Here is a 16,108-nt window from a genome sequence, read left to right on the forward strand (position 1 = left end):
ATGACGAAGGAATTAAACTCAATTGGTGCCATCAGAACTGTCCTTGTGACTTCATGCGTACTGTATTTATGCCAGCCCCCCTTGATTATTCTAATGGTGATCATTATTGATGTTTGGCATTTGTGGGAACGAGTGTATGATCTTTCTGTAAAAGCAGTCTCTTTGCCTTTTTTGTCCCCGAGTGATCTCTTCGTCTCCGCTTTGTGACCATTAGTAACAATTTTCTTTGCCTTACTGAGGAATGATCTTCATAAATCAATTTCATCTCCGCTTGTGTCTGGACAAGGAGTACAACGAAGTTGTATGCAGCAGCCTGAAAGCAGCTGATAGTGTTAGAGTTCTGGGTTAAAATGTCAGCCCTTACAGTATCAGGGGTTTTTAGGTAAAAGCATATGTCTCTGTTGTCTATTTAAGGCGGATAGAGTGCAGTAAAAGATGATCTATTCTGCTGATTTTCCAGGATTTTTAATCCCTAGTTCCCAGGGCAACGGGTTCCTCCTATTGCCATGCGTCCTCTCTCGCTCTGTCTCTTTCATTCAATGATTGACAGATAGGAACCTTGATTTTGGTTTCTGTCGGGGAAAGGGGAATAGGAGGGATCGACTGGGAAGGGCAGGGATCAACCAGGGACAAGCTGCCCACAGATGCCATAAAGCAGAGATGATCGCTGGCTGAGGGGATCACAGAGACTGAGGTGAAAATCCAGATGAGGCAAGGAAGTGTGACGCTCATTGGGACTTCAACTTGACTTCGATATTATTAGCTGCCATTCTAAAGGGAGCTGTTAACCTCGACATGTTATTATTTCACGTTTTTACTCTGTCCTTATTTTTCTTAGGATTATACATTATCTCCTGTGCGGTTTTCACATAATAACCGTAAGAAGGGGATCTAGAACTCTATGAATTAGGTCGTGTGACCTGAATGAATCTGATATTGTTTTAGTATTTTCCACAAGAGTACGATTTTCTCTATAAGTTTCAGTTTTCTGAATAACATACGTAGGTTTATCTCTTATCCCTGTGGCTGTAACTTCTCTCTGTTTTCGCAGTTCATGCCTTGAACAAACTACCTTACTCCAAACTTGACTCAAAGGCTGTTGGAATCAAGGAGGGGGTGATCTTTTTGACGTACAGTAGCCTAATAGCGTCATCGGACAAGTCCCGAACTAGACTACAACAACTTTTGCAATGGTGTGGTTCAGAATATGATTGTCTTTTGATATTTGATGAGGTATTGGTTGTACAATTGATAACGTTCTATTTTTTAGGTCCTCTAAAATACTTTGAGTTTTGATTGATCTTTGTGCTGAAGAGTCATTCTCTTGTTTTCTGCTTCAAAATTTTAGTGCCACAAGGCCAAAAATCTGATTCCTGAGTCAGGGAGCCAGCCAACTCGAACTGGTGAAGCTGTTCTTGAAATCCAGGTTTTTTAGTTATTCGTAAAATTAAGGTACAATTTTACTTATTTGCCATTAAACGTTTCCTTAAATAATACGCTCTTAGGCACGGCTTCCTGAGGCTCGCGTGATATACTGCTCTGCAACGGGTGCTTCTGAGCCAAGAAACATGGGATATATGGTCCGTCTTGGACTTTGGGGACTGGGAACTTGTTTCCCAAAATTCCATGATTTTCTAGGTCTGTCCCTCAAAGTGTCTTGTTTTTCTTTATTTCTTAAGTCTATTAGATTTAATTTTTACCTTATCTTAAGATTCGATCTGGTATTTACTGACTTGGTTTGGTTTCTGTTAGGACTCTGAGAGACTAACAATAGCGAGAATCGATTTCCCTCTTTCTTGCTTACGAAATGAACTTGCCCAGAATATTCAATCACGAATTTGAAGAGTTCAAACACTACGAGAGGAATACAATTCGAACTAAAGGAGGAAAGATGCAACTCTCCATCTTTGGAGAGACTCTGCCTCGCCGGATCGGTCGATGGCAGCCCGACGACGGAGGATCTCCGACAACATCTTCTTGATAAAAGTCCTTTTTTTCCTTCCCGCTGCGGCTTTCTCCTTCTTATAGGTTGTTGCTCCATTATTTGAAATAGTGGAGTTCCCGCCTTATTTCCTTCCCCTTTCACACGTGTGAATCAGCTTGCACGTGAGGAACTTGTGGTTCTTCTTGTCTTCTTGTGGTAAGTCTTCAAGAGATGCTTATCAGTTTCTTTCTTGTCTGCAATGGCATTTTATTGATATCCTAATTTGGTCCTCTGTGTAATTTTCTTTTGTTCTAGTCATTTACCGTGGAAAGATTTCCGGGGTATCCTTCCGCAGAACAGTTTAACCTAACGGATTCTCCTTCCAAAACGGATTCACATCTTTAAGTTGCACTCAATCAGTGTCGCCCTGAGTGCCTACTGGTTTGCAGGGAACTCCACCTGTCTCTCGCAGCTGGTTTGGAGTGTATTTATATTTTGATTTGAAGATAGTTTCTGTGGAATATGAAACTTCAATTGCCAAGAAATACCTGTTGAAGCATTGCCTCACTTTCTCTCATCCTTTCTTTCTGTCTTATGTTATTGGGCCTGTCCAATAACCTTTCCTAAAATCTAGAAACTAATGTACTTGTATCGGGGATCCTTTGAGAGTGTGAAACACACACTTTCTTCTCCACGCAAGGGTTTTCTCGGCGTTTTGAATTTGTATCGTAATTATAATGGAGCGGTTTGCGTAAACCTGATTTACATCTTTAAGATTACTTTATTAGTGTGGACTTTGTGCCTGCAGCTTTGCTGGGAACTCTGCCTGTCTCTTGGAACAACTCCAGAATATATCTATACTTTGACATGAAGATAATTTATTTGCAATATGTGACTTCAATTGCCAAGAAATACCTTAAGGGACCCATTGGCTTGTCGCTCTATTCCTGGGATAAGCATTTACTGAGTAGCTTTATCTCAGTCTTATCATCACATGTGATAGTTATATCTGGCGACCAGTGGAGAAGAATGGAGATGTGCCTTGAATGCATATATGTAAGGCAGTTTTATTTGTTAGAAAACGGCAGCTTTTAGGACACCCATATCATCAATTTAAAAATCTCTAGTGCCCAGTACTGACATAATTCTTCCCTGTTTGAGTGTCTATTGTAAGCAATAATTTATGAACCACTTGGGGTCACAGGAACTGCCAACCCAGAGCTGCAATGTTATCTCCTGCACATCCCAACGATGCAGCAATTGCTTCCACCTCATTTATGAACTACCTCATTTTGTCAATTTCCTCATTCAGTTCAGAAACACTTCTCTCTCCTGGGTAATCTCAACCATCCTCTTAAACTTATAGTTCCTCTCCAACTTGAGCTTGAGAGGTAGCAATATAAACTCTTATCAGTTATTGGTTCTTATTTTAAGCTTTCCCGTAGTTTTGTTTTCTGTGCCTCTTCAATATGCAATATTAGATCACAGATTGTTGTTGGGGTCACCCTTTTGAGATTTTCCTTAATTTAGAATCTTGCATTGTTGTCTAACTGTGGCACTGTGCCTGAACCACTTCAGGAGCTGGCTTGGAGTCAATCCTCTTTGTGGAGAATGCTTAGATGACTTGGCCTTCGATGTCTCTCTGACTAGTCGTAGGCATTTCTCCTCCATAACAATACCAATGGTTTCATCCAGTTCAGGTATTCTCTCTCTGTAGAGAATTTGATTTCAAAGGTTCTCATACTCTTTATTGAGTCCCATCAAAGACATAGACAGCCTCTGTTTTAGAATATTCTTCCTATCCTCAGAATGAAGATTCTTCATTGTGAAAGAACTGTCGATTCCCTGTATAGTGCATTCAAATTTCAGTCAAATATCATCTATGTATCACCTTCCTGCATGGACTGCTTTGGATGGTCCTTTAGATCCTCTCTTGCAGCGGCCTGACCTGTCGTTGGAAGAGATGAGCCCTTCCTTTCAGGGCTGGTGGTGCCCTTAACACGGGCACATGCTCATGAGTCTGACGGTAGGGATTGCTCTTGGCGATGATGATGCAGAACCAGACAGCGGCTGATGTTCTTGCTGGGATCGCCATGGCCTGCAATTGGGCCTTGGCCAGAGTCCTTGCCTTTGCATAGCAGACATGGCTCAAGCTCCTTCACAACTCCACCCTTGTTGCAATCAGCAGTGCTCATTCAGCCCACGTCCACATCCTCTTCTCTGTTCTCTCTGACAAGGACCAGTCCCGCAGGACCCAAGTTCATTGTCATCTCTGGCGAGTCCATTTGTGGGGATGGCCAATATCCAGTCCATTTGTCGGCATTGCTGGCTAAATGGGTCGAACGAGTTATGACACCTGCGGAGGGTCTGGTTTTCGATGTCCTCAGAGACATGTATGGCCATGATATGGATTGGGAAAGGCGATGGGTGAGAAGAAGGGGGGGGGTCCCCTTTTTGGCGCAGCCTTCATCAAATCATCCCTCACATTCGTGAATTATTTGATGCCAAACTGGGTGATGGAGAAGGCTTTCAGTTCTGGCAAGATAACTGGTCCAAACAAGGTCCCTTGAAGTTGAAGTTTCCCAGACTATTTGCTCTAACAAGGAACCCAACTGCCACAGTCAGCGAATGTTGGGACGGGGCTTGGGTCCTAACCCTCTCTGAGACATTATCGGATCTTCAGTTTGAAGAGTTGTTGGGAATGCAGGAGATCCTCCTACCTTTCAGTCCTTCAGCAGATTATCGAGACGGATGGGTATGGCAGGGGCCACCTTTCTCGGTGAAGGATGCATACTTGAAGATTTGAGGGGTGGCGAGAGATGACCCAGAAGTCAGGCAGGCATGTCACATAATGCTGAAACTAAAGATTCCTCTTAAAGTGAGAATTTTTGGCTGGTTGTTGAGGAGACGAAAACTCGTCACCCGGGTCTATCGGCGGAGGTGGGCACCAGCAGAGCCCGTCGACTGCCCCTTGTGCGCTAGGGGAGAGGAAGACTGCTCACACCTTTTCTTCACATGTCACCTAGCTCAAGGAGTATGGGCCTCGCAACAGATTTTAGGGGTGAATCTCTCCTCGTACGACGATTTTTGGGCATCAGTCACGATGGGTGGATACCGGAGCAGAATGGAGTGGGGGAGAATTCTCGCAATACTGTGGGCGGTATGGTTGCACCGAAACGAAGTGGTGTTCAAGGGAGGAAAGGCTTCAGTCGAGAGTGCCACATTTGAGTTGGGCCACTAATATCTTTTTGGGGGGTAGGGGGATAAAAGCAGGAGGTGTGGTCAATCTGTAAATGTTGTGTACGTGAGTTTGTTTTTTTAATAGTATCAGGTCTGCCTTATTTTCTTCAAAAAAAAAAATGCAGTTGTGGCTCCACTACCACCATGGCTGGAGAAATAGGGGGGCATAACAACTGACTCTTCTTCATATATGTATAAATACTCTTCTTCTTCAGCTCCTCTTTTTGTTACACTTTTTTGATCAAGGACCAACGCTCTGATATCATGTCGCAAAATCTGCAGGTTGGATCGACTTAGATTGAGATTAAGTTAGAATTGGAAATAGAAGTTGAGATAAAGAAGAGAGATAAATGGACATCTGGCGATGGGAGGAGCCTGCCACCCTGGCAGTCAAAAGGGTACGACAAGAGATTCCATCGTCTCATCTTCCCATTTTAGGTGATGAGAACTGGAAAGGGCAATATAATTATTCAGTAAACCCCACTTGGCACACTTCCCCCACTTCCACCAGAGGTTATCCACGTCAGTTCCTTGCAATTATCCAATAGTATCACTTTTATCAAAAGAAACTTTATGTGATCAGGCCCAATATATCGTTTTTTTCACACTTGTGCTGTCTTTATTAGCTTAGTTGGAGCAGATAGTTATCTTTTTTTTTATGTTCTGTTGGTGTTTTTCTTCGGAAAATACTTTGTTTGGGTTTTCATTTGTCTGATATTGTGTATTTGCATATTCATTTAAAGTTTCAATTCATATTGGTTTTCAATAATTAAATATTCAATCTCCTTTTTTACAGGTGTGCTAGACAAGGGTGGGGTGGGAGCCCTGGAACTTGTGGCAATGGATATGAAGGCAAGGTAGTTTGGAATGAGGTCATTTCGCAATTTTGATTTCTGTTGTCTCGAATAATTGGGGTCTAACTGACAATTTCAGGGGCATGTACGTTTGTCGAAACCTTAGCTACAAGGGCACTGACTTTGAAGTGATTGAAGCGCCTCTAGAAGACAAAATGATGGTGCATAGTCTTTTCAGTATATCATCCTCAACATCCTTTCTACGTGTGGACTCTTTTCCATTATTTTGATCTTCTGGACTCTTATACGACTATTAATTGCAGAGATTTTTTTTCTTGGCAGACATAAATGCCCAAAAGCTCAAAAACTATTCCCCGTGCTGTTTCAATGAATCTTTTGAGAGAAAAGCGACAAAGCTTCTTAGGGTTTTAAATAAGACCCGTACAATGTATGTGCGATTGAAATACCCGAGTACAGTGGTCGGCTGAAGCCCATTACCAAGGAAGGCCTCACGTGACACACTAAGTGAACACGTGAGTCACTTAAGATACCCGAGGAGGCCATTGATTAATTAGGCCCACTCGAGTACTTAGCATTAAAAAATGACATAGAAAGGACGATGCTGGCAAACAGAATGATTCAGGATATGTCGATCATTTTTTTTCTTATTTTTACCTTCTTTATCTTTTGAAACTGTGTTGAATTTTGTTTTCTGTCTTGTCCTTCTTAGAGTATGTACAACAAAGCAGCAGAATTTTGGACTGAGTTGCGAGCTGAGCTCCTGTGCGCAAGTGCTTTTTATTCTGAGGAGAAATCCACCTCTGGTCAGTTATGGCGATTGTACTGGGCAAGTCATCAGGTATACATATATTTTCAGTTTTTTCTTTCTTAATTTGCCGTCTCTCGTGGTTCTTTAACTTTTGTTCCTGATCATCGGCTTCTCCTTGTTCAGCGCTTCTTCCAGCATATGTGTATGTCTGCTAAAGTACCAGCCGTTGTGAAACTAGCAAAACAGGCGTTGATAGAAAACAAGTGTGCCGTAATTGGGCTTCAGAGCACCGGAGAGGCCAGAACAGAAGAGGCTGTTTCCAAATATGTGAGAATCTTTTAATAGAATTTTGACTTTATTCTGTTTTTGTAGTATTTTTGAAGACAAGAAGAAAGAACAATTCTTGATACACAAACAAAGAGATTACAAGGGGTTATATAGGGAGCCCTAATGGGCTAATAATAGAAAGGGCCCTTAATGGGCTAATAATAGAAAGGAGCTAATAATAGAAAGAAGAAAAGAAAAAAGGAAAAGAGACAATAATGTCAACACTCCCCCTCAAGCTGGAGCGTGGATGTTTTCCACACCCAGCTTGGAACAGAGCTCCTCAAACCGAGGGGCATGAAGCCCTTTGGTGAAGATGTCTGCAAGCTGTTCAGCTGACGGAACATATGGCGTGCAGAAATTTCCCGACTCAAGCTTCTCTTTAATGAAATGTCGATCAATCTCAATGTGTTTTGTACGATCATGCTGGACGGGATCATGAGCAATGCTGATAGCCGATTGGTTGTCACAGAACAGCTGAACAGGGGAAGAAACCGGACACCTTAGTTCACGAAGCAGTTGGGTAATCCAAAGTGCTTCACAAAGACCATGCGCAAGGGCACGGAACTCCTCTTCAGCACTTGATCGAGAGACCACTTTCTGTTTCTTACTCCTCCAAGTAATAAGATTGCCTCCCAAGAAGGTGCAGTACCCAGAGGTCGACCGACGATCAACCACAGATCTTGCATAATCGGCGTCAGTGTAGACTTCTAGACGCAGACCACTGTGACGACGAAACATTAATCCACGGCCAATGGTGCCCTTCAAGAAACAGAGGAGGCGATGGGCAGCATGAAGATGACTCATTCGAGGGTTCTGCATAAACTGACTTAGAACACCCACTGTATATGCAATGTCGAGACGGGTGTGGGTGAGATAGAGCAGTTTGCCCACAAGTCTTCGAAATTGTCCGGGCTCAGGCGGATCTTCATTCTCATCCGCACCAAGTCGATGACTCACATCAATCGGTGTCGAAATAGGCTTGGAGTCTTCCTTTCCCAACTCGCAAAGAAGATCCACTGTATATTTCCGCTGACAGATGAAAATCCCACTCGAAGAATAAGCCACCTCAATACCAATAAAATATCGTAATGGGCCAAGATGACGTATGGCAAAGTCTGACGACAGATACATAGCCAGCTGAGTAATGGACTCCGTATCATCACCCGTGATGATAATGTCATCCACGTACACGAGAAGAATAGCCACTCCCCCGGACGTGGAATGACGGTAGAAAAGCGTGTGATCTCCATTACACTGACGGTATCCCCGGTTCTTCATGGCCATGGTGAAACGGCCAAACCAAGCACGAGGAGATTGCTTCAAACCGTACAGCGCTTTCTTCAGGCGACAAACAACTGAACTCGGAGTAGACGGCACTAAGGAGGCATATCCAGGAGGTAAGGCCATATAGATCTCCTCAGTCAAATCACCATGAAGAAAAGCATTTTTTGACATCATATTGCTGCAATATCCAGCCCCGATCGGCGGCAAGAGCCAAGAGAATCCAGACAGTGTTCATCTTGGCCACAGGGGCAAACGTTTCCTGATAATCAATGCCATACTGTTGGGTGAACCCTTGCGCCACAACACGTGCCTTGTGCCTTTCAATAGAGCCGTCGGAATTGTGCTTTACAGCATAAACCCAACGACTGCCAACCAAGTGCTTGCCCGGCGGTAGTGGAACCAGATCCCATGTGTCATTTAGGGCAAGTGCTTGTAGCTCCTCCTCCATTGCCCGACGCCAATGAGGAAGAGAGAGGGCTACGTCCACCGTCTTTGGAAGGGAGGTGAGAAGAGCGTGGTAGGATGGGGAAAGACGATGAGATGAGATGGATGCGGCTAATGGATACAATGGAGAAGGATGAGGGCAAGACACAAGTGCTAATGAAGGATTTTCAAGAGGAGTGGATGAGGAGGATGAGGGAACTTCAGGGGTAGGAGGAACATGAGGCTTGCGACGAGCAAGAGTGATACCATAGCGTTTTTCTGGCGGGCAACGGCGTATAGGTAAAGGGGCACAACATAGTGGGATAGAGGGATCCGATGGGGACTCTGCAGGAGGGTTCGATGAAGCAGAGGATGGATCTTTAGTAAGGACAGGTGGATTTGGGATTGGTGCAGGCAGAGGATCAGAGGACAAGGTGTTCATGGGAATATCAGATGGAGGCTCTTCGAGAGGAACAGGCAAGGAAGGACTTGGGACAGGTGACGAGGGAGATGAGTTAGGAAGAATAAGAAATTCAAGGGGATCTGATTGAGGTGGTAAAGAAGGAGAAGGTGGAGAAGAAGAGGGGTAATACGGAGTGAATTCGTCAAAGGTAGCATCCTTGGTGACAATAAATCGACGAGAGGGTGGATGATAACATCGATAACCCTTTTGAGTAGAAGCATAGCCGACGAAGACACATTGGATGGCCCGAGGATCAAGCTTGTCACGACCAAGATGGTGGTTAGGAGCAAAGCAAATGCACCCAAAGACACGAGGGGAAGATTGGTTCGGAGAGAAATGTTGGGAAGGAATGCTGGAGACAATCAATGGGAGTAGAGTAGTTAAGTACGCGAGACGGAAGACGGTTGAGAAGATGAATGGCAGTTAGGACAGCTTCAGCCCAAAAATACTTTGGCACATGCATGTGAAATAAGAGGCTCCGAGCCATTTCAAAAATGTGACGAAATTTTCGTTCTGCAACTCCATTTTGCTGGGGGGTGTAAGGACATGTGGTTTCATGGATGATGCCTTTTTCTTGGAAGAAAGTACTTAACGTGGAATTGACATAGTCTCGGGCATTGTCGGAGCGGAAGCGACGAATAGAAGTGCAGAATTGAGTTTGAATGAGAGAGTAGAACTGAGGAATAACAAGGGAGATCTCTGATTTATTTTTCAAGAGATAGGCCCACGTGAAACGAGTAGCGTCATCAATGAATATACATAACCACCGAGCACCGGACGTGCTATGAACAGGGGAGGGTCCCCACACGTCGGTGTGAACGAGAGCAAAAGGAGTCGTCAAATGGGAAGAAGAAATAGGATACGTAGTACGATGATGTTTAGCAATTCGACAAGCATCACAAACAAAGCGGTCCACAGAGTGGCCTTGGAAAAGTTTTGGAAATAAACGATAAAGAGTAGCAAAGGATGGATGGCCGAGGCGTCGATGGAGAAGCCACAAACGCTCATGAGACGCCGAAAGGGGAACTGCAGCGGCAACAACAGCGAGGGGAGACAAGGGAGATCGAACAAGATAGAGACCCTCATGCTCCTCAGCAATGGAAATCGTCCTCCCCGACACCTTATCACGATAAAAACAGGTATTAGGAGTGAATGTAAGATCTTGGTTCAGATCACGAACAAGGCGGGATAAAGAAAGAAGATGATGAGCAAGCCGTGGAACATGAAGGACTTTAGTGAGGTTCATCGAAGGAGAGAGAGACACGACCAATCCCAGCCACAGTGAGAAGATCACCGGAAGCTGTTTTAACTTTGGAGGAGCCGGAAACGGGTTCATAGGTCACAAAAGCTCTAGGATTGGGTGTCATGTTGGCAGTGGCACCAGAGTCAAGAAGCCAAGTGGATGATGATGACGACGCAGATGGTGAAGGAGGAGGAGAAGGAATGGTGGACATAGCCGCGTTAGCTAGAGAGCACGAGCCCACGACTGGAGGGTCAAGCAATCGCCGAAGACGTTCCACTTCTTCAGGTGTAAAGCCGAGAAGAGAAGCACTCGCCGAAGACGCTCCACTTGGAAGAAGACCATAGGATAGAGGCACTTGACCAGGCATCGGTACTTGGTTGACAGAAGGTGCAACCGTAGCGAGATTGCTCTGTTGTGTTCGCTTCTGTTGAAGCTTAAAGCACGTCTCCTTGGAGTGACCCCGCTTTTTGCAGTAATTGCAGAAAATGGAAGGATCACCTTTGGAGGATTCCTCAGTCCGAGTAGATGGACCACGAGACGAAGCTCCTGCTCCAGTCGATGTGGTCGTCACCGAGGAGCGCGTGGAGGAAGACGAATGTGCTACAAGTGCAGAAGCCGGGGTCTGGGACTGCTGAAAGCGAGATTCTTCAATTCTCGCGCTGCGAAGCGCATCCTTGAAGGAAAGCTCTTTCTCCCGGTGTATAAGCTGAGCCCGTACCGCTTCATATTCCGGGTTAAGTCCTATAAGGAACTGAAAAACCCGACGTTGAAGAGTGTACTTGCGATCCACCGAGTGAGGGTCCGGAGGCATGTAGTGATCAATCTCATTCCACAGAGAAATGAGTTCTGTGCTGTACTCCATGATCGTCCTGTCTCCTTGACGCAGATTGGCGGCCCGATGCACTAGCTCATACAGTGTGGCAATATTATTTTTCTTGGAGTGGCTGTCAAGGGCCGCTTCCCACACGGCCCGGGCAGACTCAAGAGACAGAAATTCACCCTTGATACTCGGTGAAATACTATCCAAAAGCCATCGATGGACCACCCCTTCAACGTCTAGCCAGTCGTAGTACTTGGAGTCTGTCTTGGAAGGCCCTTCTTCAAGTAAATGACGCATCAGTCGTCCCTTGAGAGTAATCTGGACATATTGCTGCCACTGAAGAAGGTTAAAGCCGGTGAACATCCCATCTGGAGGCATCCGAGGCAGAAAAGCGGTCCAGGTGAAGCCGACCAATTCCCGACTCAAGAGGTGCCTCCGAAGCATTTGACGTTTGACCCACACTGGGTGGCGTCGATGCTGGCGTCACACCGGAAACCGATACAGGCTCCGTCATCTTGATCACAGAATGAAGTGTCGCACGAGGAGCACACGGCTGTTGGAACGCCCGCGGCTATTGGCTGCGTGCGCGGCTGAAGAGTCGGAGGAGCGCGGCCGCGACCGAGAGGAGAGCGCGCGGTCGAGAGGGAAGCGTACGCTGCCGAGAGAGAAGCACAGCCGAGGAGGGAGCGCGGTGCGGGAAGCCGGAAATGTGGCCGGAAAGAAGCTGCGCCGCCAGGAGCAGGTAGCCAACCGGAAGGAGAAGGAGCTCAAGATCGTGGCGAATGTAGAAACGCCAGAAATCGGAGCTACGGTCGAGCCCAGGAACCCGGATTAGGGTTAGGGTTAGGGCTCTGATACCATGAAGACAAGAAGAAAGAACAATTCTTGATACACAAACAAAGAGATTACAAGGGGTTTTATAGGGAGCCCTAATGGGCTAATAATAGAAAGGGCCCTTAATGGGCTAATAATAGAAAGGAGCTAATAATAGAAAGAAGAAAAGAAAAAAGGAAAGGAGACAATAATGTCAACAATTTTAAATGTCACATCTCTGCTTTCAGTTGTCTGCCTAATGACATATTTTTTATGGTCGGGTAGGGAATTGAATTGGACGATTTTGTATCTGGCCCAAAAGAACTTCTGCTGAAATTGGTCGAAGAAAATTATCCATTGCCTCCGGAGCCGGAATCACTTTCAGGTTATTGGGCTTAAACCATTTTGTGTTCTGTGTTGAATTGTCTATATATTTCTTATTTTTTTTCTCTTATTTTCTTTTTTCTCTCTCAATATGTTTCTTTCTCTTTTTCTCTCTCTTCCGTTTTTCCCTCTTTATGTACCTTCTTGAAGAGAACCCTAAAATAAGGAGTTTTGTTTTCTTCTACACTTTCTCTCTCCTCGGAGCTTCCTCTCCCCTGAGGATTCTTCATTCTGAAATGGGTTTTTTATCATATAACGTGATTATTTTCAAATTCCTTTTCAGGAGACGATAGTGACAAGGTTTCACGGAAGAAAAGACGAAACTCTTCACCTAATATCCAATCCAGGGGAAGGACTAGGAAAGCGACTAAGTGGGTCCCTGCAGATATTGAGAGTGATGAGGAAATTTTAAGTAAGTTCCATGCAAATAGTTATTCATTGTTCCTTAAATAATGACTCACACAGTTGCATGATGATTGGATAGTTTTCATGCAAACAATTATACATTTTTCCTAAAATAAAGACTCACGCCGTGGCATTTTACGCCTTGTGTGCACTTAATGATCATCTATATTTATCACATAGGGAGGGTCACTGATTTTGGGTGATCTTTCTTAATTTCTTAAAAAAAAGAGATATCTGAACCGTCTTCCTCATAAGCCTCAAGTTCTAAAAGAGTCGGTTAGACCATATTTTAGACTATTTTCAGAGCATATCGTATAATGTTAGTGATAGACTATCCCTCATGGGCTAATGGGCCCTATTCTATAAGCCCATTAGCCCTATTATCCTCTCTCCCTCTTGGGGTACATATACCCTTACATGTACTCTGCTCAAGTTATGTCATTATCTTCTCCTTCTCTTCCCCAACATGGTATCAGAGCTCTAGAGCTCCTTCCCTAGGGTTTGACATCGCCCACCTACAGCCGCCGCGCACGCACAGCAGCCGCAGCCCGCAGCCGCCGCGCACGCACAGCAGCCGCAGTCCGCAGCCGCCGCGCACGCACAACAGCCGCAGCCCGCAGCCGCCGTGCACGCACAACAACCGCAGCCCGCAGCGCCGGCGCGACGCACAGCGGCGCAGCCCGCAGCCGCCCAGCGCGCGCAGCGGCGCAGCCGCAGCCGCCCGCGACGCGCACAGCAGCCGCAGCCGCAGCCGCCACGCGCCGCACAGCGGCCGCAGCTCGCAGCCGCCAGCGCGCCACGCGCAGCCGCAGCCGCCCGCGCGCCGCGCAGCGCCGCCCGCCCGCAGCCGCGCGCTGCAGCAGCCCGCCGCGCAAGACGCGCAGCCGCAGCCGCAGCACCGCAGCAGCGCCGGAACAGCACCATGCCCTTCACCGAGACCGACTTCCTGGAGAAGCCACTGTCCTACAAGGTGGCTCATCCGCTTCCGTTGGTCCCTGAGACGACACTCTTACGGGGCCCGAATCTACTCCCGTGGATGCGCTTCGTCGAGACCACCTTGAAGGCGCGCCAGCTCTTCAAGCATTGCACTGAAGACCCCCTTACCATCGACCACCCACATTATGCAGCGTGGGACGTTGAGGACCAGTTCATCCTCGGCTGGATGTATCGTACCCTGGCTCCAGATTTCCGCGACCGTCTTCCGCATCAGAAAACGGTGAAAGGTTTCTGGGATCAGGTGCGCTCTTTCTGTGGCCGGGAAAGCGACTGGTGGCGTCTTTATTCCCTTGCAAGTCAGGCCAGCAATCTCCATCAGGGGTCGTTGACGATCTCTGAATATGCACTTGCCCACAAGAAGATGTGGGATGAAGTGGATTACTACCTACCGCCCGACGATTCGACGTCCAAGACGTTCCAGAATGTGCTTCTTCTGCGGATCATGGGCTTCCTCAATGGCCTGAACCGCGAGTATGATGACGTACGTCGTCGTGCCTTGCACCGCAAGGAAGGTCCTCCTGCCCTTGAGGAGTTGGTGAAGGAGCTTCAAGAAGAGGAAAGCCACTTCCTCCTCCATGGGACTCCCTCCTCCGGCCCCCCGGATGAGTCGACCGCACTACTTTCTGCCCTCCCTTCAGGCGGCAAGGCATCGTATGATTTGCTCGTATTGCGGCAAACCGGGCCACGGGAAGAACAAGTGCAAGAAGCGCCTGAATGACTGGCGAAAGAAGGAAGAGGCCGCAGAAGGCAAGGCCATGGTGGCCCATTCTGATTCCTCCTCCGCCAGCCCCTCCGCAGTGACTATGGACCAGTTTCAGGCAGATTTGGCCCGCCTCCGTGACCAGATGGCTGCCCTGCAGAATCCGTCCATGGCCTACTTCGGCGGCTTTGGTGCGTCTTCCCTTCCTTCATCTTCAGATGCATGGTACTGTGGCCATACGGCCTTCCACTCACCTGTCGTCTCCGATACGACGTGGGTCCTTGATTCGGGGGCTACCAAACACATGACCCCGAGCAATGCCCGGTTTGTATCATATGAGCGGCATCGTGGTGGCCGCACTGTCCTCACGGCCGGGGGTGGACGTTTCCGTGTGGCCGGAATCGGGGCAGTCTATGTGGACAGCCTCGGTGTGGTCCACAACGTTCTCCATGTCCTTGACCTGCGGGCCGTGCTTATGTCTCCGCAGCGCTTAGTTGATGCTATCTCCTGCTCCTTCCACCTACAACCTGACGGCATGTTTCTGTCTGACAAGGTGGGCCGGACTACACCGATTAGGCGGGAGAACGGACTGCTGATGCTGGACGATGGAGGCCGCTCCCAGTGCTTCATGGTGCACCGGACTCTTCTCTCGGTGGCTGAGCAGCGTCGGGGACGCCTTCTGATGGAGCATCAGCGACTTGGACACCCACCTTTCTCCACTTTACAACGTCTTTTTCCCGCGTTGTGTTCGGGCGTGGACCTTAAGACTATGCTTTGTGAACCTTGTCAGTTAGCCAAGCACCGCAGATCCTCCTTTACTTCATCCTCGTCTCACACATCGACCCCGCTGTTCCGAGTCCACAGTGATGTTTGGGGGCCGGCACCGCAGATCAGTCTGAAAGGGCACCGCTACTTTCTACTCTTTGTGGACGAAGCTACCCGCTATACGTGGGTCTACCTCCTGACTGCGAAGTCGGAGGTTGCGCAGAATGTTCGACACTTTTGCGCCATGGTACAGACACAGTTTGGTTGAGGCATCCAGCGTTTTCGTTCCGACAATGCTCGTGACTTCTTCAACGCTGACCTCGCCTCCTTCTTTGCCGACCGGGGCATCCTCCACGAGTCCTCTTGTGTGGCCACGCCCGAGCAGAATGGCATGGCTGAACGTCGCATCGGCTATGTTACCTCGACGGCGCGGACATTGCTGTTGGACTCCAAGGCGCCGGGGCGTTATTGGGGAGAGGCGGTTTTGACGAGTACTCACCTCGTTAACCGTATCCCCACCCCACTCCTGGAGTTCTCCAGCCCCTTGGACCGGATGACTGTGGCATTCCCGAATGCTTCTTTGCGGACGGGACTCTTGCCTCGTATCTTCGGCTGCACCACCTACGTCCATGATACTTCTCCCACACGCACGAAGTTTGATGCACGCGCACTCCGGTGTGTGTTTGTGGGTTACTCTTCCTCCAAAAAGGGTACGGTGCTATCATCCGCCTTCTCGGCGGTTCTTCATCTCGGCAAAC

The 16,108-nt window shown here is 47.4% G+C and overlaps 1 protein-coding gene across 3 annotated transcripts in view; it reads left to right on the top strand.

The window, feature by feature from the left end:
- The window catches only part of EMB1135 (RING/FYVE/PHD zinc finger superfamily protein), a 35,079-nt gene that overhangs the window by 3,355 nt on the left and 15,616 nt on the right, over window positions 1-16,108 (top strand). For all 3 annotated transcript variants that reach the window (XM_078577168.1, XM_078577169.1, XM_078577170.1), the window contains exons 6-14: window positions 1,052-1,233; window positions 1,349-1,426; window positions 1,506-1,638; window positions 5,961-6,021; window positions 6,098-6,179; window positions 6,689-6,817; window positions 6,911-7,054; window positions 12,386-12,485; window positions 12,768-12,896. In XM_078577168.1, coding sequence (XP_078433294.1) covers window positions 1,052-1,233; window positions 1,349-1,426; window positions 1,506-1,638; window positions 5,961-6,021; window positions 6,098-6,179; window positions 6,689-6,817; window positions 6,911-7,054; window positions 12,386-12,485; window positions 12,768-12,896 — 1,038 coding nt within the window. The remainder of the gene's footprint in view (window positions 1-1,051; window positions 1,234-1,348; window positions 1,427-1,505; window positions 1,639-5,960; window positions 6,022-6,097; window positions 6,180-6,688; window positions 6,818-6,910; window positions 7,055-12,385; window positions 12,486-12,767; window positions 12,897-16,108) is intronic.

This window comes from Wolffia australiana, chromosome 6 (assembly GCF_029677425.1).
Source record: "Wolffia australiana isolate 7733 chromosome 6, ASM2967742v1".
Classification (NCBI taxonomy): domain Eukaryota; kingdom Viridiplantae; phylum Streptophyta; class Magnoliopsida; order Alismatales; family Araceae; genus Wolffia; species Wolffia australiana.